Source organism: Trichechus manatus, unplaced genomic scaffold (assembly GCF_000243295.1).
Source record: "Trichechus manatus latirostris isolate Lorelei unplaced genomic scaffold, TriManLat1.0 scaffold00011, whole genome shotgun sequence".
Classification (NCBI taxonomy): Eukaryota; Metazoa; Chordata; class Mammalia; order Sirenia; family Trichechidae; genus Trichechus; species Trichechus manatus.
This window is the reverse complement of record NW_004443947.1, coordinates 19,597,824-19,622,811: the sequence shown is the minus strand read 5'-3', so window position 1 is coordinate 19,622,811 and position 24,988 is coordinate 19,597,824. Positions and strand designations below refer to the sequence as shown.

General features: G+C 36.1%; 1 protein-coding gene across 2 annotated transcripts in view; it reads left to right on the top strand.

Moving 5' to 3' along the window:
* GABRG2 (gamma-aminobutyric acid type A receptor subunit gamma2) overlaps positions 1-24,988 on the top strand; it is a 141,368-nt gene that overhangs the window by 44,256 nt on the left and 72,124 nt on the right. For both annotated transcript variants that reach the window (XM_004371230.3, XM_004371229.1), the window contains exon 6: positions 5,203-5,340. In XM_004371230.3, coding sequence (XP_004371287.1) covers positions 5,203-5,340 — 138 coding nt within the window. The remainder of the gene's footprint in view (positions 1-5,202; positions 5,341-24,988) is intronic.

Here is a 24,988-nt window from a genome sequence, read left to right as displayed (position 1 = left end):
AGGTTGGGGGGTTCAAACTGCCAACCTTTCAGTTAGCAGCCACACACTTTAACCACTGCACCATTCGGGATCCTCTAACACACACTAGACTCAGAACTCACTATTATTTTAGCTAATATTTATTATCAGATAATAGACTTTATAGAAAGAGGATCAATGATGTTGTTACACAGATAAAGCTATAGTAACCTTCATAGATGTTTCCTGCCTGAACCAAAAACAAACCTCAGTTATCCTAAAATGTTTTCCTTACTGTTTGTTCAGTATCCATGTTAGGTAGCTCATTTTTGGCCTGCCAATTGGGAATTAAAAACTGATTATGAATTTTAAGTGATGTTTTTATAAATATTATTTCCCAGAACACCAGGGAGAGTCATAATAACCAACTAAATAGTAATAACCATATTATTCCTATATCAATGACCAGAAAAGCAATCACCTGTTAATTATTTTATGAATCGCAGAGGGAATCAGAGGAAAAATATCACTGTACCTCATGTATATTTAGAAAAATTTCCATTATAATTCTCATTTTATATGTTTTATCTCATCCAAAAGTGGAATATATTTAATTATAATTTTAAGACCCCCAGAGCTTTACAAGATTAGATTTCTTTTCTTTTAATATTCCAAATGGATCATCAACAAAATTCTAGCTAATAGAACTGAGCAACATATCAAAAAAATAATTCACCATGATCAAGTGTGATTTATACCAGGTATGCAGGGATGGTTCAACATGAGGAAAACAGTCAATGTATTCCGACACATAAATAAAACAAAAGACAAGAACCACATGATCTTATCAATCAATGCAGAAAAAGGCATTCGACAAAGCTCAACACCCATTCATGATAAAAACTCTCAACAAAATAGGAATAGAAGGGAAATTCCTCAATATAATTAAGGGCATTTATACAAATCTAACAGCCAACATCATCCTAAATGGAGAGCCTTTGAAAGCATTCCCCTTGAGAACGGGAACCAGTCAAGGATGCCCTTTATCACCACTCTTATTCAACATTGTGCTGGAGGTCCTAGTCAGAGCAATTAGGCTAGGAAAAGAAATAAAGGGGATCCAGATTGGTAGGGAAGAAGTCAAAGTATCTCTATTTGCAGATGATATGATCTTATACACAGAAAACCCCAAAGAATCCACAAGAGAACTACTGGAACTAATAAAAGATTTCAGCAAACTTTCAGGATACAAGATAAACATACAAAAATTAGTTGGATTCCTTTACACCAACAAAGAGAACCTCAAAGAGGAAATCATAAAATTGATACCATTTACAATAGCCCCCAAGAAGATAAAACACTTAGGAATAAATCTAACCAGATACATAAAAGATCTATACGATGAAAACTACAAGACATTACTGTAAGAAACCAAAAGAGACCTGCATGAGTGGAAAAACATACCTTGCTCATGGATAGACAGACTCAACATTGTGAAAATGTCAGTTCTTCCCAAAGTGATCTACAGATACAATGCAATCCTGATCCAAATTCCACTGGCAGTTGTTAATGAGATGGAGAAAAAAATCACCACCTTCGTATGGAAAGGGAAGAGGCCCTGAATAAGCAAAGCATTACTCAAGAAGAAGAACAAAGTGGGAAGCCTCACACTACTTGATTTTAGAACCTATTATACTGCCATGGTAGTCAAAACATCCTGGTACTGGTACAACAACAGATACATAGACCAATGGAACAGAATTGAGAATCCAGACATGAATTCATCCACCTACGAGCAGCTGATATTTGACAAAGGCCCAAAGTCCATTCATCGGGGAAAAGACAGTCTCTTTAACAAACAGTGCTGGCAGAACTGGATATCCATCAGCAAAAAACTGAAACAAGACCCATACCTCACACCATGCACAAATACTAACTCAAAATGGATCAAACACTTAAATATAAAATCAAAAACAATAAAGATCATGGAAGAAAAAATAGGGACAACGCTAGGAGCCCTAACACATGGCATAAACATGACACGAACCATTAGTAACAATCCACAAGCATCAGAAGAGAGACTAGATAAATGGAAGCTCCTAAAAATCAAACACTTATGCTCATCAAAGTCTTCACCAAAAGAGTCAAAAGACAACCTACAGACTGGGAAAAAAATTTTGGCTACGACAAATCCAATCAGTGTCTAATCTCTAAAATCTACAAGATACTGCAAAACCTCAACAACAAAAAGACAACCCAATTAAAAAATGGGCAAAGGATATGAATAGGCACTTCGCCAAAGAAGATATTCAGGCAGCTAACAGACATATGAAAAAATACTCACGATCATTAGCCATTAGAGAAATGCAGATCAAAACTACAATGAGATATCATCTCACCCCAACAAGGCTAGCATTAATCCAAAAAACACAAAATAATGAATTCTAGAGATGTTGTGGAGAGACTGGAACACTTATACAGTGTTGGTGGGAATGTAAAATGGTACAACCACTTTGGAAATCGATTTGGCGCTTCCTTAAAAAGCTAGAAATAGAAGTACCATACGATTCAGCTATTCCACTCCTTGGAATATATCCTAGAGAAATAAGGGTCATCACACGAATAAATATATGCACACCCATGTTCATTGCAGCACTGTTCACAATAGCAAAAAGATGGAAACAACCTAGGTGCCCATCAACGGATGAATGGATAAACAAATTATGGTATATCCACACAATGGAATACTACGTATAGATGAAGAACAATAATGAAGCCGTGAAACATCTTATAACATGGAGGAAGCTGGAGGTCATTATGCTGAGTGAGTTTAGTCAGTCATGTAAGGATAGATATTGTATATGATCCCTAGTATAAGAACTCAATAAAAGGTTTAAACACAGAAGAAAACATTCTTTGATGGTTACGAGGGTGGGGAGGGAGGGTGAGGGTTATTCACTAAGTAGATAGTAGTTAAGAATCATAGTTGGCAAAGGGAAGGACAGCACACACTACAGGGGAAGTCAGAACAACTGGACTAAACCAAAGCTAAGAAGTTTCCTGAATACAATCAAATACTTTGAAGACAGAGTAGCAGGGATAGGGGGTCTGGGGACCATGCTTTCAGGGGACATCTAAGTCAATTGGCAGAACAAAGCTTATTTAGAAAATGTTCTGCATCCTACTTTGGTGAATGGCGTCTGGGGTCTTAAAAGCTTGCAAGCAACTATCTAAGATGCATCCATTGGTCCCAACCACCTGGAGTAAAGGAGAATGAAGAACACCAAAGACACAAGGAAAGTGTTAGCTCAAGAGACAGAAAGGGCCACATAAATGACAGACTTCATCATCCTGAGACCAGAAGAACTAGATGGTGCTCGGGTACCACCAATGATGGCCCTGACAGGGAACACAACAGAGTGTCCCAGATGGAGCAGGAGAAAGGTGGGGTGCAGAACTCAAATTCTAGTAAGCAAACCAGATTTAATGGTCTGACTGAGACTGGAGGAACCGCAGAAATCATGGCCCCTGGATTCTCTATCCACCCAGAACTAAAACAATTTCCCAGGTCAACTCTTCAGGCAGGGATGGGACTGGACTGTGGGACATAAAGTGATACTCGTGAGGAGTGTGCCTCTTAGCTCAAGTAGATGCAAGAGACTAAACGGGCAGCTTCTGTCTGGAGGTGAGATGGGAAGGCAGAGATGGTTAAGAGCTGGTTGAATGGACATGAGGAATCAGGGGTGGAAAGGAGGAGTGTGCTGTCACAGTATGGGGAGAGCAATTAGAGTCACATAACAATGTATATATAAATTTTTGTATGGGAAAAAAAAATCCAAGTGGGTCTAGTCCTCCTCTGACTCAGGTAAAACTAAAAATCTTGTGATTTCTGTGCCAAATGTCACCAGTCAACTAAGTCCTCTAAACTCAACCACAACTTAACATTACTATTGCTATCAAAACAATTCATTCACCAACATACTCTCCATAAAAACATTTCTTAATTTCATCATTCTTTTCCTCAGTTTTCACTGCTTCTCATAGTTCTCTGGAGAACCACCTTCTTTTTTTCTGCCATCTTAATTAATAAACATGAAATAGCCAGAGAATTGAACCAAAAGGAAAGAAAAGGAGGAAACCTAAGGGATCTTACCTCAAGTAGCCAATCAGTCCTCATAATCAATTATTCCTTTACATAGTATTCTTAGTAGACAAATAGTTGAGATGATTTGTAGTTTTTTATTTAGATTTTCTTTTTACTTGAAAAGTTTCATTCTACAGTTTATTTAATAATAAGCTTGATAATAATGTTTACTCACTCTACAAATGTGCATTGAAACTCAAGTACATGATTATCGTTCTCATAAGGAAACAAATGATCAAAAAAAAAACACAAAAATTAAGAAACCTTTCCAGGATATTATGGCAAAGAAATTGAACTAGTAACCACTAGAGTGTCCCACCTCTTAGTGTGCTGTCTCTTCCATGAAGCTTTTCTGGTCTCCAGGATGAACATGATTCACCCACTCTGTCTCCCTAGGGCTTATTGATATCTTTCAAAGGTCTTGCTATAGTCTATTATCAGATAATAATAACCATTAATAAAATAAGAGTTATTTGTTATTGAGTCTTATAGAGTGTCAGGTAGTATACTAAGCATTTCTACTTACTGCTTTTAATTGCAAATTTCTATATACACTAAAATGGAGTCCCAACAAATTGAGAGAGAAAATAATGTAAATAGTTGAGGTTATTTTTTTCAGCCATCTTCCACTCCAGGAGCATACCCTGGAGAAGAATTTGAGTCTGCTTTTTTCTCATTATTTTCTGTTTCTGCGTCACTTTCAAAATCTTGCCATACTGACTTCCATTCACAATGAAACTATATCATGCATATCTACTATTTATTGTATACTGTTTATTTTTTATACATTGCCCCGACAATGTCAAGTATGCATATAGTACCTGAAAAGCTGTGTATTAACAGATCTCCTATGTAATTTCAGGGTTTCTCAAGGGTGATTTTGACCTTCAGACTTTAGACTTTAACTTCCCATTGAGATGTGATGCCATTGTATTTATTTCCCTTACTGTAATGTTCTTTAATTCATAATTATTAGATGTTCATCTATTTCATAACTTTAGAGCTCTCAGTACTTACCTCAGTGTCTTTTTCATGGAAGGTGGTTGCTACATAAGATCAATGGTAATAATTTTAATAGTGTGTTTCTCATCTCATGGCAGATGGCTATCCCCGTGAAGAAATTGTCTATCAATGGAAGCGCAGTTCTGTTGAAGTGGGTGACACAAGATCCTGGAGGCTTTATCAGTTTTCATTTGTTGGACTGAGAAATACCACTGAGGTAGTGAAGACGACTTCTGGTAAGATATGCTTGAAAAGAATTTTGAGTGATCTTTCCAGAGTTAAAATTCTGGTATATGTGATTGGGAAGACTTCAATACCTGTCTGCAAATTATATTCATAAGATTAAATGAAGTGTTTTAATTTCCTAGAGAAACTTTAGGTTGTCATTCTAGTAAAATAGATTAAGGGAAATGCATTTTATCAATTTGAATCAAATTAGATTCAAGTTGGATTAGAAAATTATTGTTTAACTTCTTTAAATAAAAAATGAGTAGCAATTGTTAAAAGATTTGTTAGAACATGAGTTGGCCAGTATAGAGTTAATGTTTTCTTTTAGAGATCAATACAGTAACATTTAAAATAATCACATAGGGATAATGAACTTTCCATAAATGCAAAAAACTGATCACAGTGAATATGAACAATTCTCCATTCAGTAACTTAATATTATGATGCTCAAGCTGACTTCATCAGTGGGTAAGAGATGAGACTTAGGTGTCAGACAGACCTGGGTTCAAATTCCAGCTCCATCAGTTACTAGCTATAGATATAGAGCAAGGTACTGAATCTTTTGTGGGATCAGCACTCCTAAATACCCAGTGTGGATAGAGACACCTATATTGCAAGTGTATTGTGTTTATGGAAAAAAAATAAATTGCTTAGAATGATACCTGACTCAATAAATACTGGCTCTTATTTATATTAGTTATAATTATCAATTATGCATGGGGTCTAATGTGGTCTGGAATTTAGATTTTTTTCAAGAGAAGCTAAAGATCTGTATTTTTATATTAAATCTCATGATTTTTAATGGGCTTAATTCAGTTGATCGAAAATTCTGTATTGGCAAAGTTAAACATGTTCCCAGACCAGATTTGTCTCAGAGGTGACTGGTTTGAAACCTCTGCAATGCTGAGTACACACTCCATGAAGATTACTTTAGCTACTTCTTTAAAAATTATGTGAATTTAAATACATCCCAATTTCAAATTTAAACATGGTGTTGTCAGCTTAGTGTCTATGAAGGTGTGTCTTTTAAAATATTGAGTCATGTATTGAGTCATTTTCTGTTGATTTACCTACACATATCTGCTTTTGTTGTTTTTTTTTTCCCCCTAAAATACATAGGAAGTATTTTTGTGTTGTCTAATTAGGAATAAGCTTTTATTCTATTCTACAAAGAGAAACAAAATTAAGGATCTACACAAAGATAGAAATTTAAGATTCTACCTGCATATACACCATAATTTAAATCAAAAAGTTATCTTCACCTAACACTCTTTTTAACATTTGAAAATTTATCCTAAAGGCTATCTTACTTTACAAAAAGAATCTGAAAGAAGGTCAAAGTAATACTCAAGTACACTTTTGAAAACTAGCCTTCTGTTCCCATATCCATAAGAAATCCTGGCCATTAAGAACTAGACTACTCTTTTATTTAGCTCAAATTTCCATCCATGAAAGAAAGAACATGTGTACAAATATTCTCCAGTTCTGCCTGCTTCCAGAAGGAGAAACTGGGCAGTAAGTTCTGATGTATATTGATATTTCTATACTGACTAACATGTATTTTTACTGTTATAAGGATATATGTAACACAAAATTTACCAACTCAATGTTTTTCATGTGTACAACTAGCATGTATTTTGTTTAGTAATTTTGAGACAAAAGTGTCATCAAGACCAAATAGGGGAAGGGAGACGACTTTACATCACAGATCCTAATATTATGTCCTCCCTAATGACTCATATTAAGAAAGATCTAGGACATTTAATGTCTATTAAGAGATATTTCATGAAGTAAATTGTCTACCTGCTTAAAGCATGGCAAGGAGAATTACCAAGGTTACCAAGGCTATTGAGCTTACAGTAAAAAGCATCAGCAAACAAAAACTGCATTTGATAAGATACTAGGTTTGTTACTGAGTGAATCAAAAAACCAAACCCATTTCCATCCAGTTGATCCTGACTCATAGCGACCCTACAGGACAGAGTAGAACTGCCCCATAGGATTTTCAAGCTATAATTTTTTCAGAAGCAGACTGCCACTTTTCTCCCACTGAGCAGCTGGTGGGTTCAAACTGCCTGTTATTTAACCACGGCACCACCAGGGTTCCTTTGTTATTGAGTAACATCATTAAATTAATCTCTTCAACTCCTTTGGAAATTTTAATATGGTGTTTAGCCTTCCATATTGGTCTTCTTGTCCACTTCTTGCTGATTTGCATTTTGTTCTTAAAACCATTCAGTTTGCCTCTGTAAAGGGAGAAGGGCTGAACTGAAAATTAGCACTGGTACTGAGAGGCAGCTTGGTTCTCGTGACAGTTAATTCTGTAATGCTTAGAAGTTTCTACTTGATCTTTTGTTTCTGTTGCTGTTCCTATCTTCAAATCATAGCTCCATAATTAGTTAACATCTGTAAGAAAGTTATGTTAACAATGCTCTTTGAAAATCATCAGAAGTTCACATTTTTATTCCTTTTAGATCTTAACCATTTTGTATTATAGTATGGTTTTCTCCTAAACTTAAAGTAAATGTATCCCCCTTTAAGAATCCTTCTGTTGTAGCTGGGGAAGAATATTGCCTAAAATTTAGCATAGTTTAGTGTAGGGTTTTCTTCCCTTCATTCATTCAAGCCCACATTTCACGATTTTGTTATATCCAAGTGGTGCCTACACTGTTGCTTTCTTAATATTTTTTCATGAAACTGATTTATTGACTTTAGTAAAATGGATGTGTTTTAAAAAGGAAAGTTCGTATTAGGACCATAATTGAAAAAAAATAATCATTTGGCATAAATAGAAGTTGCCATAAAAGTATAATGAAAACCAAACAAATGCTCTGAAATTTTAAGTGGATATATTTGCTCCCCAGGCTCTGAGTATGTTGAGTACGAGAGGTATTAGGGAGATAATAAAGTGAAACTAGCATCAAAGTAAAACATACTTCTTGATGTAAACAGAAAGATAGAAGGAACATTTCTCAGAAAATAATTTTCTCACCAAATATTTAGTAATCCTTTCTTCCACTCTCTAAATTATCTCCTTTACCACTGGTGGTAACCATTACCACACTTGAGAAATGTATTGTTTTGGTTGTAGATTCGTAAGACTTGGAGAATACTTTTAAATCACAGTCAATATATGCAAACAGAGTCTGCATCCGCCATGTCTCTCCTCAAACCATCATCTCTTCCTGATTGCTCTATTTCTGGAAGTAGCATCATCATTGTCCCAGTGAGCCAGGAGTGAGCACTCAGAGACTCATGCCTCTGCCTCCCACATCTGATGAATCATGAAGGCACTTATGCCTGGAAAATATCTTGTGTAACAGTGTCCTCTTTTCAGTTGCCATCACCACTGTCCTAGTTCTGAATTTTGTGTCTTCTCATTTGGACTGTGTCAGTAGCCTATTAAGTTGCATCCCTGCTGTCAGTCTCCATTCTACAATCTGTCCTTTGCACATTACTCAGAAAAAATTAAAACTTACTGAGTATTAACTACATGCACGGTGGCAAGCATTTTATGTAAATGACTTACTTTGATTCTCATATTTACTGTCATCAGCACTGATGGTACCACTGCTGATGAGGAAACTGAGACTTTGAGGGGTTCATTGACTTGCAGGCATTGAATGTAGGAGATAGAACATGAACATAAGTGGTCTACTCCCAGAGCTCATACTCTTAATCACTCACTACACTATTTTTTATCCCGTTGTGGCCCAATAGGTCCTTGTGAAGCACAACTTTCAACTTTCAAGACATCTCAAGAATTCAGTAGATTCTAGTTGCCCCACTCCCCCAACCCACTACCCCTCCTCCAAAAGTAAGAAAAATCCCAGAGGTGCCCAAGAAGAAAGGCCTGGTGATCTATTTCCGAAAAATCAGCCATTGAAAACCTTGTGGAGAGGTTCTATTCTGACACGTATGGGATTGCCATGAGTCAGAATTGACTCTCTGACAACTATTTTTTAAATTGTTGTTATTACTCTTAATTTGTAAATGATCCAATGTGTCGCTTATATATTAGGAACAATAATAATAATAAAATCAATTCCGTTTGCCTCCTTAAAGGGAGAAAGGTTGAACTAAAAATTAGCATCGATACTGAGAGGCAGCTTGGTTATTCTGACAGTTAATTTTGTAAATTTCTTCTTACTTTCCTCCACTGGGATTCATAGCAGGATTTTAAAATCACTAGCACAATGGATAAAGTCTATGCTCATTGTGTGATTTCTAAAATATCTGTTAAAAAACCTATAGGACAGAGTAGAACTGCCTTTTGGTTAACAGCCAAGCTCTTAACCACTACACCACCAGGGTTCTGAAATAAATATAATCCATGCTATATCTTCAAACAGTGCCCATTTTTACAGAACCATACCCTTTCCCTTGGCTGAGGTTTTCTGGATAGTTTGCACCTACTTCATGTCTTTGTTCATTTTGATGCCTTATTTTCATTATTTAATACCAAGGTCAAGTCCAGCCTTCTCTCATGAAGCCTCTTCTGCCTACATCAGTGTGTATTTACTGATTTACTGGTCAAATAATTCTCTAAATAGAAAAATAAAAATAACTCCCAGTTTCCAGACTGTGTTTTACTTTAGATGTTTTTGGTAAACCAAGAGAGAAATCTTTTTAAGCTCAGAAGAACACATTTAAGAATTTACTCATCATTGAGGTGAGCTATTTTGGAAGGGGAAAAATAAAAAAAGATACAAGTTAACGATTCTTTTTTTCATTGAAGAGGTTGAAAGGAAAATAAAATCCTAAATGATAGGAGAACATTAATAAATATAGCATCAATCCTGCAGTTACTTTTTGAGTCACAGTAACTTGTGAGCCTATTTTAGTCAATAATAAACTTTTCAAACTACTTGAAGCAATGTAATATCTTAAAATAAATCAGTGGATGACTGCACAGTAATAGATTTTTATTTTATTTTTAAGCTTCAGTTTAGAAAATATAACTCTTGATATCTGGAGAGAAAAGTGTGTGAGTTATGTAAAGAGATCTGGGCCAGGACAGCCATGGAGAAGTCATTTGCCCTCTTTGGGATGAAGGTTATTTATCTGACATAAATGCATTTGACTGTATGCTGCTTTGAAGTCCTGGCCTTTAGCGCTTATGAACAACTCCTGATATAACCAAGGTTACATGTAGACGTTGAAATGTAAGAGCTGCTTTCCTTATAAATCAGTGCTTTCCTAGAATGTTTTCCCTTCATCACATTTTCTGTGTTTTCAAAGCTAGTCAATTGCAAAAACAAACTTTGTGACATTTAGGTTTTTAATGTAAGGGAAATGATACTTTTCTCCATCTATTTTATTTTTAGCAATACATTGTTAAGAATATAAAATGCATGCTAAAATTGCATGCTAATGGCAATTTATTTTATTTGCATTTCAGTACTAGAATAGTCATACATTACATTTTAAAATCACAGATTTAGCTTTTAAATTGCAAGATTGCGCTGACATTACCTAGCTTGAAGATGGCGCTGGAGAGGTGCAGAGAGGTTGTATAGAGAAGTCAAATGAAATCCAAAGAAAATGGTTTGGATTCAAGGTTACACACATCACTTCTGCTTACATTCTATTGGCAAGAACTAGTTGCATGTCCCATAGAGATAAAATGGAGCTGGAAAACGTATCTCAGTTACGTGCAAGGAAAGAGAATGGGTTTTACGACTTTATAGTCAATAGTGATAAATCATTTTACATGTCTCATCAAGCCACAAAGAATAGTTTTGTCTTGTTTTGTTTTTCCATTTGACGGAAGTGTAAACTGGAGTTTAGAGGGGCTAAGAATTTGTTCAAGGACATACAGGGAGGTAGTTTTTAATCAAGATCTTAAATTTTTAACCTACCACTTCTCATAAACATGTTAAAAGGATACATTAATTAAAATAAAAATTATTATTCCTAAGCTTGATAATAGCTAATTTTACAGTGACAATGTAATGCAATGTGATTAAGTATTAGAGCTTAATATAATAAACCATATTATGCATCAACACAATATTAACATGTAAGAATAACAATTATATTTAGATATAGAAAAAATATGAAGTGAGAAACTTAATTTAACAAAGATTTTTTTTTTTTTTCCTTGATTTTCAGGAACTTATTTACTGCTTTGGAGAAATTATTATTTACTAGCCAAGTGAACCTAGGAATCACCATTCCAAATCTGTCCTTAATTAAGAAACTATTGGAAACAGCGTTTTTATATACATTTGTTTATGTAGAAAAAATTAATCTGAAAGAAAAAATAGTAAAAGCTTTCCATAGCTACTATTTACAGTAATTTAGAGGATTAACATCTTATTTTGACAGTCTATCAAAGCCAACCAGGTCAAAAAAAAAAAAACAGTATTTTCCAACAATTTGACAATTCTATTTTGCTACATTTAAAGGACACCTACGTCAGTGTGATGTAACTATCACGTCCCTCCTGTCTAGCCTGTGACCACAAATACATTTTATATATTAAATAATTTTTTTAAAAAATTTGTTAAAATGTGAGAGAGAAGATGGGGACCGAGTCCATGGAGCTCACACTACACTCAAGCTCATTAAAGACAACTTTCACTCTATTTGATGTAACTGAATGATTGTTTCATCTTCTTTTTGTACTTTCAAAAAATACTACTATTCATCATTGCAGATAGAGGCTGAAAAGGGCAGTAAATAGCAATGAGGAATATAATTAATGTGTTTTTTTTTTTTTTTGTTATTATTGTTTGTTTTGCAATTTAGCATTCTTTTCTTTAAAAAGAGGTTACTATGAAGGTCACTCACATTGCAGTGCATGACAGTCCAGGGAAGAATTTGCTTGATATATGGACCAGAGGCTGACCAGCATTTGTTTACCATTCTCACTGGCCACTGATGTAATCCATCTCTGTTAGAAAGTCAAGGACAGCCAGTTGAATTAGTACATTCCAGAAGGGAAGAAATAGATCAGCTAATCTAATAGACATAATGATGAAAATCAAGGTGTGTGGTGCTGGTAGTAATATGAGTATAAGCAGATTAGAAATCCTGTTGGGAAACTATTCCAATGAACTAGTTGTTTAAGTTGAAGCTTTCACCTATATAAAAAAAAAGATTAACAAATATACTGAACATGATTTATGTTATTTTTCATTTAAATTTACATATGGGCATCATTGCTTTTCAAGAAATTGACCGTGCTTTATGTCAGTTTAAGGAGCCCTGGTGGTGCAGTGGTTAAGCGCTCAGCTTCTAAATGAAAGGTCTGGAGTTCAAACCCACTGGCCACTCTGAGGGAGAAAGATGCAGCACTTTGCGTCCCTAAAGATTACAGCCTTGGAAACCCCATGGGGCAGTTCTACTCTGTCCTATAGGATCCTTATGAGTTGGAACAGACTCGACAGCAATGAGTTTGTTATGGTTCTATGCCAGTTTATGTTACATTTAGCATAGAAACCATATCATACATGTCTATTTTTTCACATTTCTTCATCTTCCATTTCATCCACTCTAAAATTATCTCTTTCTTATTATACACCATCCCTCAGATAAACAGAAATATTAACCAAAAATGTTTTCTTAAAAGCATAGCTCTTCTCCCATGCCCAACACAAACCTGATTGTTTTGCCCGTAAGGGCTTTCTATCAGCTATATAAGATGACGTCCTTATTTACAAATATTGGAATACAGTAAATAAATGACACTGCTATAAGATTTATAGGTGAAAGCTTCAACTTAAACAACTGAGTTCATTGGAATAGTTTCCCAACAGGATTTCTAATCTGCTTATACTCATATTACTACCAGCACCACACACCTTGATTTTCGTCATTATGTCTATTGTTCCCTGCTAAATGGTGAAGAGCTTTGTAATATAAAAGAAAATGTGTAATTCATGAGCCGTGTAATAGCTCCTTGTTAAAGAGATAATGCAATCACGGACAACAATTGTAACCACTTAATGATTACATTTCCTTAGTTGGTGATTTCTTGTTACCAATGTCAGTGACTTCAAGTGAAATTAGATTGATACAAAAATAAAATTTTAGGGCCAAATTTTAAAGATCAAGCCTGATTATAATTTTACTTAAAGATAAATTAATCCAAAGAAGCAAAGTCAGAGGTTGCAAACTAGCAGCCAATTGCCTAACTCCATCGTAGAGCATGGGTCATTAGGCATCCTACCTACATAACAGGCGATGTCCAGTCATCTCCGACACATCATAACAGACTTAAATTTATTTTAGTCAACAATAAACAATTGAAGGATTTCATATGAAAACTTAGATGTTCTTCTTCTCTTAAACATCTGAGCCATCATTCCCATGTGAAAAGAATTTGTTAGAGCTGACTTGTCATCTGTCCCATAGGTAGGGCACACAAAATCCAGTTTACCAAAGTCCTGGCCAATCTCTGTTGTATTTTTAGAGCTATAAGTCTTTCTTCTTTGAATTACTATTTCCCAGTTTGGGAAAACAATTTATGTGAACCTATGTATCAATCAAAAGTGGGTAAGAATGAAAAATAAAAGCCAAACCAGTTACTGTTGAAACCAAATTCTGACTCATAGAGACCACGTGTGGAAGTCTGCTTCTGTAGAGATTTACATCCTTGGAAACCCTGTGGGGTCGCTATGAGTCAGAATTGACTTGATGGCTGTGGGTTTGGTTTGGACCTATCTATCTGTCTGTCTGTCTGTCTGTCTGTCTATCTATCCATAGTGGAAGTGAAGAATATTCTTTATTTTTAATGAGTATGTCAAAAAAACACTACGAGATGAATGTGAAACCTATGAACTGAACCAAGATTTGACTGAAACAGGTATTAGGCTAGTTGCCCAGGGGAGTCAGAACCTGGCCTGTCTAGGTGTCACTGCCTGTCATACTCTACTACTGGGTTTATTAATCATAAATATCTAGCATAAACAATGTAAATCAATCATCAGTTCATTTGGTTTATCGCTACTATCTGCTTTGTTGGAAGATGGATTTCAAATATAATTATGAAGCTTTAGATACAGATATCTGTGCATATAGTTTTCTCTGTACTTTTCTTTCTTCCTCAACTCACATCTAAGCAGCTTTCAAAAGCTTTCTTGCCATTTTCTTGCACATCACTTATTAGCAGTCTTGCATAGTCAATTAACACTTTTTCGTGCTGTAGTTCTCAGAAGATACATACAGAGGACAATTGTTTATTCTGCAGTAAAGCCCTCTTGTTCATTTTCTCTGATGAAAAGAGACAGCTCAGTACAGAACAAAAAAGAAGCATTTCTAGTTAAGGGATGCTGTACTGTCTTTTCACCACATAGTTGAATGACCTTGGGCAAATAATTTTCTCTTTTGTCCCTCATTTTCTTCATCTATAAAATAAGAAAAGACTCTAGCTTGATTTTGAAGGTACTTTTCACCTCTAAAATGTTATTCTGTGTTTCCTGATATTTAGCTACCCTGTTATAAAGCAGAGTTACAAAGCAGTCTTCTATGTCTTCAAGAGTTTCTAGCAAAAGTGTCCTCATGTTTTCTTAATATGTAAAACACAGAAATTAACAGATCTATTTTATCTGTTATATATGAAGATCCTTGGTGTCAACTGTGGAGGTGAAGGGCCCAGGCTGTTTCCATAGAGTTGGTTGGTAAATAGACTCAGGTCTAACAAATTTGGCATGGGAAAAATAGGCCCACTGCAGGTGTGAGGTGTGAGGGTGGATGTTAATTGAATTTGCTGTGAATGCAGAATTGGAAGGGGGCTGAAGATAGAACAATAGCTGTGACAATGGTTTCAGGGAGGAAGAAGAAAAGACACTCAGTGTCCTGAAACAAAGCACTTGAAATCAGTAGGGTAAAAGTGAGACCTTAATTTATTATTTTATTAGTTAATTTTTAGTAGCTTAAATATATGTTCTGGCCAGGTGTATATGGTGTTTCAAAGATGTCACTTTAAGGACTAAGATGCACTAGACCCAAGTCATGCTGTTTGTAATCACCTCATATGCATGCAAAAGCTGGACAATGAATAAGGAAGACTGAAGAAGAATTGACGCCTTTGAATTATGGTGTTGGTGAAGAATATTGACTATAGCATGGACTGCGAAAAGAACAAACAAATCTGTCTTGGAAGAAGTACAGCCAGAATGCTCCTTAGAAGTGAGGATGGTGAGACTCCGTCTCACGTACTTTGGACGTGTTATCAGGAGAGATCAGTCCCTAGAGAAGGACATCATGCTTGGTAAAGTAGAGGATCCGAGAAAAAGAAGAAGACCCTCAATGAGATGGATTGACACAGTGGCTGCAACAATGGGCTCAAGCATAATAACGATCATGAGGATGGTGCAGGACTGGGCAGTGTTTTGTTCTGTTGTAGATAGGGCCACCATGAGTTGGAATGGATGGCACGCAACAACAACAACATACAGTGTTTTGCACCAGCAATCTATGATAATAGAAATGACACTACCATCTTTAATATAAGAGTAACAGAACGTACTAGCAATTGTAAGATCTTTGCATGCATCATCTCATTCACTTCTTCCAGCAGTTTTATGAGGGGATGCCTGGTTTCAAAATGAAATTATCTTGTACAACCAACTTTGTAGAAACATAAGTAGATGTAAGACCTTGTCCAAGATCACAGAGTAAGTTACTGAACAGACACCTACTTTTCCTGACTGATATTCTGATTCCATTCCAGTGATGTGATAACCAAACATTTGGGTTGTTTTTGAATTTGTGCTTACAGAAACACTTGCCAATGCCCGTGTTCCTTTATGTAGTGTGTATGTCGGTTTACATACAACATACATATTTGTTTATATACAATACGTATATATATAGTTGTTGTTAGCTGCCTTCAAGTCAACTCCAACTCATGGAGACACCCTATGCAACAGAACAAAATGCTACCTAATCCGGAATCATCCTCACAATTGCCAGCATGTTTAAGTCCATCCTTGAAACCACTGTGCCAGTCTATCACACCAAGGATCTCACTCATTGGCCCTCTACTTTGCAAAGTATAATTTCATCCTCTAGTGATTGATCCTTCTTGATGATATGTCCAAAGCAAGCAAGTCAGAAGATGATCTGTTATGATCTATAAGGTTTTCATTGGCTAATTTTCATAATTAGATCCCCAGGCCTTTATTCCTAGTCTGTCTTAGTCTGGAAGCTCTACTGAAACCTGTCTACCATGGGTAACCTGCTGGTATTCGAAATACCAGTGGCATAACTTCTAGCATCATAATAACGTACAAACAACCACAGTACAACAAACTGACAGATGGGTGGGGGATATATATATATATACTTTAAGCTGACTCCATACAAATAGAAGCCCTAGTGGCACAGTGGTTAAGAGCTATGACTGCTAACCAAAGGTCAGCAGTTCCAATCCACCAGCCGCTCCTTGGAAACACTATGGGGCAGTTCTACTCTGTCCTGTAGGGTCTCTATGAGTCAGAATCGACTAGATGGCAAAGGGTTTGGTTTTTTCTTTTTTTCCATACAAGCATGGCAGAATCAGACTGTAATAGTTTAAGCTAAACTATATATACTATGTTAACAAAGAACACAAAATTTCAGTGATCAGAAGAAGCAAATAAACAAAAAATATCTATATCTCACATATTTCTCTGACCCAGGTGCTTCTTCATTCTGAAACATACCATTCTCATGGAAGAGGTTGACAATGACAGAAGAACACAATGATTCTTAAAGTATCTGCCTTGATGGGCATAAGTCATTATAGCACACATATGTCTGACCAAAGCAAGTTATACTGCCAAGCCTGATGTCCATGGGGAGATGCATGCTCCTCTTACACAAAGGGGCTCTGGGAAGTCCTATGGAGGAATGGTCTTAGTAGAAAGGAGCAGCAAATGTTTTGAACTATAGAAGCATAGCCAAAAATTGCTGTTAGTATAATCCCTTTACATCCCATCTGCCTGGCCTTGTAAATGTAGGAAGTTGGAAGTGCCCGGTCATCCCTCCTCATGAAGCCATCCCCAGAGGCAGTGGTTCTTACAGCACTGTATGCCATCTAATCCTGCAGTACAGACCATGCCTTTGACAAACATCTTGTCTTCTTAGAGAGGGTGAAAGTAACTCTTCCTCATAAAGTGGGTGGGGAATGGAAGCCTGTGGTGGTGAGTGATCAGTTTCAGTTTCTGTTGGTCTCTAAAATGTCAGGATAAGTCACTTTCAGGAAGGGAAATGGTTGACTTACTCTCAAGGAAAATGCAGCCCAGGCATAAAAATGTCTCTCCCTTTAACGATTATCCTCTTGAAAGGAGACTCTTTTGGGTCAGGCTTGTCTCACTTTGTCAATGACCTATAGCTATGATTTTCTTTTTATGTAAAGTTGGCTTCAGAAGGAGCAGATGGTAATGCAAAATATTAACATGAAAATGATTGTAGGGTGATGGGAACTGTCAGGTTTTATAAACATGGGCAAGATTTTCCCTGCTGTACCACTGGGATAGCTTTATTAATTATAACAAAAGTAAGCCCACAAATATCGGTCCAGTACTAAATTCAATTTTACAGTTATTAGGCAGTGGTAACTTCTAAGAAATAGTAAATCAGGATCATCCAGTTGGCAGTAGGAGGAAATGATTGAACACAGTTTAGTAAAGAATGGGCATAAAATAATGAAAACATCAGGCTGTCTTGATGGCTGTTGTTTATTTATTTTGCATGGGGGGCAAAGTCCTTAACTGTCTCTAATAACCAACCAAAAGCTTTGTCATGCCGTCAATTCTGACTCATGGTGACCCCATGTGTGTCATAGTGGAATTGCGCTTCATAAAGTTGTTAATGGCTGTTATCTTATGAAAATAGATTATTAGGACTTTTCTCTATGGTACCTCTAGTTCAAATCACCAACCTTTTGGTTAGTAGTGGAATGCAAACTGTCCCACCCAAGGACCTTGTCTCTAACAGGTCTGAGTAAAAAACAGACTTAGATAAATAAAGTAGTTTCAAACAGAACTTAAACGTTTTATTGTATTTAATCTTAACAATGAGCTTGATTTTTAAACGCTTTCATCTATGAAACGTTCTAGAAGTAATTCTACTCCTCTGCTTTATAAATGAAGTACCTGATGTATAGTGCTATTAATAACTTAAAACAATGTCACACGGCTAGTTATTAGTAGAACTGGAAGTAATCACCAAGCATCTGAATCCCAAGCCACCTCTCCGTTTACTGACCACTACCTAAGACAAAGTAAAAAAAACAATTTTTATTTCATTGGTACTTCTAGCCAATTTTATACTGTAACAATCTAATATGTTTTGTTACTCAAGTTGATGGTAATATTTAGAGTTTTGATAATTGACTTTAACCTGAAATGGTTTTCTGATCTCCTTCCAGTAAGCCTCTCTCAAGCTTCTCTGTTAAGTTCTTAAAACCTAAGAACTCAAAAGCTTACATTGCCAGGTCCTCTCTCGCATCAGACGTTGAGGTAAAACAGGATGAAGAAAAATACAAATTAAGAGGGAAAGAATGACTGATTTAAGCAGATGGCCTACTTCTGAGTTTGCTACACAATGCCAGCATTAAGGAATAAGTTGCATATTGTTTGAGTTTTTACATGTCTGTAATTATTAACTATTAGTTGAAACATCATGAAATGATAAAAGAAAAATTAGAATAAGAGTTTTTAAACCCAGATTCCACTGCCAGGTAAGCCTCTAACTTGCTGTGTTACTTTCATCAAATCCCTTTAGTCTTTTCTGTTGCAGTTTCTCTCAGGAAACTATGCTTGTTCAGCCAACTTTCTGATAGAGATGTGTTGCTATTCTAAGTTGCCATTGAGTCCGCTCTGACTCATGGCAACCCCATGGACAACAGAACAAAGCATTGTCCAGTCCTACACCATCTTCATAATCTTTTGTGTGCTTGGGTTCATTGTTGCAGCCACTGTATATTTTTTTTTAATTTTTTTTATTGTACTTTAGGTGAAGGTTTACAGAACAAATATTTTCTCATTAAACAGTCAGTACACATATTGTTTTATGATATTGGTTAACAACCCCAAAACATGTCAACATGCTCCCTTCGCTGCCTTGGAGGACTTTTTTTTTTGGTGAAAATATGCATAGCCAAAGATACATCATTTCAAAAATTTCTACATGTACAATTCAGTGACGTCGATTACGTTCTTCCAGTTGTGCTGCCATTCTCACTTTAGATGAAGGTTTACAGAACAAAATAGTTTCTCATTACACAGTTAGTATGCATATTGCCCTATGACAATGGTTAAGAACCCCACTACATGTCAACACTGTCCTTACTCGACTTTGGATTCCCTATCAGCAGCTTTCCTGTCCCCTTCTGCCTTCTAATCCTTGTCCCTGGACTGCTGAGCCACCGTATATTTTGAGTGCCTTCTAACCTAGGGGCTTATCTTCCAGCCCTGTATCAGAGAATATTCTGTTGTGACCTACAGGATTTTCAATAGCTAATTTTTGGAAGTAGATCACCAGACCTTTCTTCTCAGTCTGTCTTAGTTTGGAAGCTCTGCTGGAACTTGTCAACTATGAGTGACCCTACTAGTATTTGAAATAGCAGTGGCCTAGATGCCAACATTTTAGCAATATGAAAGCCATCACAGTATGACAAACTGACAGACAGGTAGAGAGAATCAAATGAGACAATGAACATGAACATGCTTTATAGCATGTTGAGAGTGTAGCACGTATGTAAGTCATCATTGTTTTAAGAATTATCTATAAGACCCCCTATAGATATGAAGTTCTAGAGTTATGAAATGGAGTTAAGACTCCAGGTAGGATTTTGTGTGTGTGTGTGTGTGTGTGTGTGTGTGTGTGTGCACCAGTAAGGAAATTAAAACACGAAGAACGTGAATCATTTATCCTAACTCCAGGAAGAGCAAGTTCCTGTTTCTCAGTTGGGTTCCTGTGATCAGATTTTGCCATCAGGACTTGAGAATGATAAGCTGGTAACAATCAAGGGTAATACAAAAGAGACACAAAAGGCAAAATTCTGACTTTTTCTGTCACTCTGGTGGGAAAACTTCTATTAAAATTTCAAGGCTAGCCATGAAAATGTAAGGATAAAAGAGGCTGCAATTAAAGGAAGGCAGAGGAAGGGGAAATTTGGAAGCTCCTAGGATTAATGTGTTTTCACCGAATGCCATAAGTAACCTGTAGCAGTTGACAGTTTGCTGTCTCCGGGGAGTGTGAGAGAGCTGAGCTGGCTAAGCACAGTCTTTTAAGTCTCTTTGGAATTACTTTCATATGAGGAATGGAGGATGGTAAACAATTTGACATTAGACTCCACGTAGAGATGTAGAAACAGGTTTTAAGAGAATTATCCTTTCATTTCAAAACATTCAGCACATTTTCTTGTCTCTAAAGGGAGACCCAATAAAACATATGAAATTCTACATTACTGCTGGTGTTTGTTCTAACACTGGGAGAAACACATACTTACTTCTTCCTGAAAACTGGTAGCCTGGTTGAAACTTTCTTGAACAAAAACTGCCATTTCTACTAAGACTCTGTAACTACTCAATGTTTGAAAAATTCAAAATCTCTTTTATTTATTGAAAACATGCTATGTGTAACAAACTCTCCTCAGCAAGGTCCATAAAGTATCTCTCTTGATCCCCATAAAAATCTCAAGGTAGGTATGACCACTATTCTCATTTCAGAGATAAGAAAACTGTAACTCAAGAAATTCGTATAATCAGTCCAAGTCCTCACAGCTAGCAAGAAAAATCAGGACATTTGAAATAAAATTTAACTAGCCACAAATCCCATTCTGATTTGTAGAATTTCTTATAAGGATCCCTCTGGCAAGAAAGTGATACAGAGAGATACAGGATAAAGAGGGAGGGGAGAAAATAATTTTGCAATTAAAATTTACTTTAGAAACCCATGAAATTTAGGCCCAGCAGGCCTGGGATGCACTTGCGAAGCTGCTACTAGGTTTGGCCAAAGGCAATTTCAACAGCGCTGCTTTAGTTTCTCAGCCGTGCTCTTCACCATGTTTCAATTGTTGAAAAAAAAAAAATTCAGTGGTCTTTATTGTCCAGAAAACCCAAACCAGTTATGTCTAGTGGATTCTGACTCATGGTGACCCCACGTGTGTCAGAGTAGAACTGTTCCATAGGGATTTTGGAGGTTGTGAGCTTTCAAAAGCAGATTGCCAGGCCTTTCTTCCAAGACATCTCTGGGTGGGTTTGAACCATCAACCTTTCAGTTAGTAGGCCAATACTAACTATTTACGCCACCCAGGGACTCCTAAATTAGTGACAGACACCTGAATACACCAGCTTGCTCATTTCTTAAAGATTTATTCAGTGTTGAGTTCATCAGCTCTCGGAATAGCCACAGACTCAACATAGATCAAGAATTCATGCAAATCAGTGAGTGAAACCAATGAAAATATATTGGACATAGAGATAGTTTCTTCATTTTGTTTCATTCTTTTTTTTTAAACTGGCTTTGGATTTTCATTGCTCTAAAGAAAATGTATCTCACTTATTGATAAAAGTGAAAAAAAATCCAAAAAGACTTATTTGTTGCTGTTTAAATAATAATTAACTCATTATATTTAATTCAAATTAATTCCATTATATTTAGTTCTCTCAATTACTACATGCTGTGAATATTATTATAGCCTTTGTACAGATGAAAGAATTCAGGCTCGGAAGGGATAACTTGCTCCAGGTCACATGATTATTGAATGGAAGGGCGAAGATTCATAATCAATTCAGACAGAAAAGTCTGCCTGTAGACATTGGTCCAAAACTGCTAAGCTCTACTGGTGTGGCCAGAAACTCTGATGAGCTCTTTTGTGGTCAGCTCAGCTCAGTTCATTGGCTATGTACTCAGGACCTCCTATGTTCCTTGCACCATTAACAGTGTTCAAGTAGATGATTAGACATGATCCTTGCCCTTGAGCAGCTCATAGTCCAATGGAATGACAGTAAGCCAATCTAAATGAATTATTAACAACTTCTACATGAATCCCTAGGTGGCAAGACTAATGACGCACCACATACAGAAATCTATATTTTTCCTACACCAGAGCACATCAGTGTACACATGCTTCAATAGCGTGTCATTCTCATTTATTTTTTTTCTAAATGAAAAAATCATTATCCTAGAAATATCTCCATTTTTTAAAATACCTTAGTATATGTCTGGAATATAATTTTAGGATATCAGTACAGTCATTATCTATTTAAGAGCTTTTGTAATTCTTAATTGTGAGTGCGTGAGTGGGCTTATTTTAGTGAGTTGCCTACAGCCACCCACTCCTGTTTCTGGCAGTCAGGATGCTCGCCCCCATGACTGCAATGCCTAGAGCCTCCCAGTCAGGGGCTGGTGGGAAAGAGATGTCTACAGAGACCAACTGCCATCTCAGTACTCTGATAAGTGGAGTTTGTTTAGGGAGCCTTTGCTGAAATGTCAGCCAGTGGTGAAGGTGTCATTTCCATATCTCTGTCATCTTAATGCTTGAGAGAGCTGTTGCATGGTTTATGCTTTCCTTCCCCTGTCTCCCACATTCAACTTTTGGTCTGTGGAAGTACCAGGCATGGGCTTGGCATACAGGCTAATCTGACCTGTCTGCAGCTCAAGATATGATAGGCACATGATGTTGGATCCAACCTTCAATCCATCACCCTCAGTCCCTCATGAATCCTTTTTCAGGCCTAGGAGAATATAATAGATCATAGTCATGGACATTATTGAGCTCTCTTTGAGATCCATTACTCTAACATTGCAATTTCATGTCTAAACCTGAAACTATACCTACTGAAGTTCTTTGTATAAGTGAGATATTAGGAAGTTGCAGTCAGCACTGTAGGACTGTAGCTTATATTTGAGTAATGCTTCTTTCTAAAGTAACAAGTGTACTTGGGAGACTTTTGGATGAAGAGTTAGGCAGCCTGAGCTCTGGTTCTATCTCTGCAAGCTGCATGAACTTGGGCAAGTTACTAGTCTCTCTGAGACACAGTTTTCATGCCTAAAATAGGGATTTAAATATTCTATTTAGCCAACCATACAGAATCTTTATAATAATTAAATCACACTAAAGTATATGAAAATTATTTTGTAATTGCAAAGCACTATATAACTCCATAAGATCATTTTTACTGCATCATACAAGAAGGGAATTAGACAGTTTAGACTAAGAATACCTATTGCAACATGGTAGAGAAATCCAGCATTGCTTTCATTAACCAAGATACTCTGCAATTAGCTTGCTCATTATTTGTGTAGTATTTTCTAAGTACGTATTGTATATAAAACACTGTACAAATGGATATTAGGGTCAAAGTTAAATAAGTATGGATCCCACTTTCAAAAAAAACTTATAGTGTAGTTATTTAGTTATTTATTCAAATAATTATAAAGTCTGTGGAAGCATGTCTTCTCCTTACTTGATTGACTTGCAGATTAGCCTATATACCTACCTTCTCCACTGCCTCTGTTGAAAGTATTAACTAATGTCCAGGTGATTTGAACACTTGAAGCTCATAGGTTACATTATTACAGGTCCATGTGATTCTGTTGACTGTAATATTTACCCAGAGTCAGTTGTGTTTCTTTCCAAACCTGTTTATGAATGTTGATTTATTATTATAATGATATAAATTAAATATTACATAGAGTTTCATATTTAGGTGTGGTCTCATTAATTGTAAATGGCTATAAGACAGGAAATATTTCAACAGATTCTACACTTAATATTTTAAAGTGGATGGATTTGAGTGTGATTTATGTATGAAAGATGACACTGATAACCAATGGGCAGACTCTTGCTCAAAGAGCCTTGAGTCTGTATTTTTTTAACGGTAAATAAAATGTACATTTTATAGGTTTTTAGGTTAGAATATAGTTTAAAGCATTGCACAAATAATTATATTATTAATACCTTATAAAATATAATTTATAATTAACTGACTATTACATGTTCTCTTTGTATTTGATAAGAGGACTTTTCCTCTATAAGAATGAATGATGATAAAATGTCATGAAAGTCCAACTTCATCATTACCTCCTTAGCAGCAAGCACAGTGACTGACACATACATAAATTCCTATTGTAGAATTGTCAGGAGATAACTGGAAGAAACTTCATGGAGATAGAAGATTTGAACTGAATCGTTAAAATTGGGAGAAACTAAGTTTGGTAGAGATGTAGAAAAAAATGGAAAGAAAATCACAATCCTTTTCTACACTCCGCGTAACTCTTGAGATCAAGCATTTGTAATTTAATGCAGTTTACTTAGGATTCCTAGGCTTTTCTCCAAAAATGCGAGCATACTTCAAATTTCTAGATTTGTACTTCTCACAGTCATTGGTCTTCAGCAAAGACTGAGGATATGCCATGAGGAAAACACTGTTTTTGTGGAAAGATCTTAGTTTGGCATTTGAATTTCTATGTCTGTAAACTGCGGAATAGCAATCAAAGGATCTTCTAGAAAGTATGTATGAATGCATGCATAAATTAATGCTTTCATTAACTTTGCAATGTCTTAGTGTTACCGAGGGCAAATGTCAGTTTTAAAAGGTTCTTAACTTTAAGAAAATTATGTGCAATTGGATGAGAAGAGTTTAATATTTATCTTTCCATATTCTACTAGTCTGGAGCTTGAAGTACTTTGGTGGCTCTATAAAGAATACG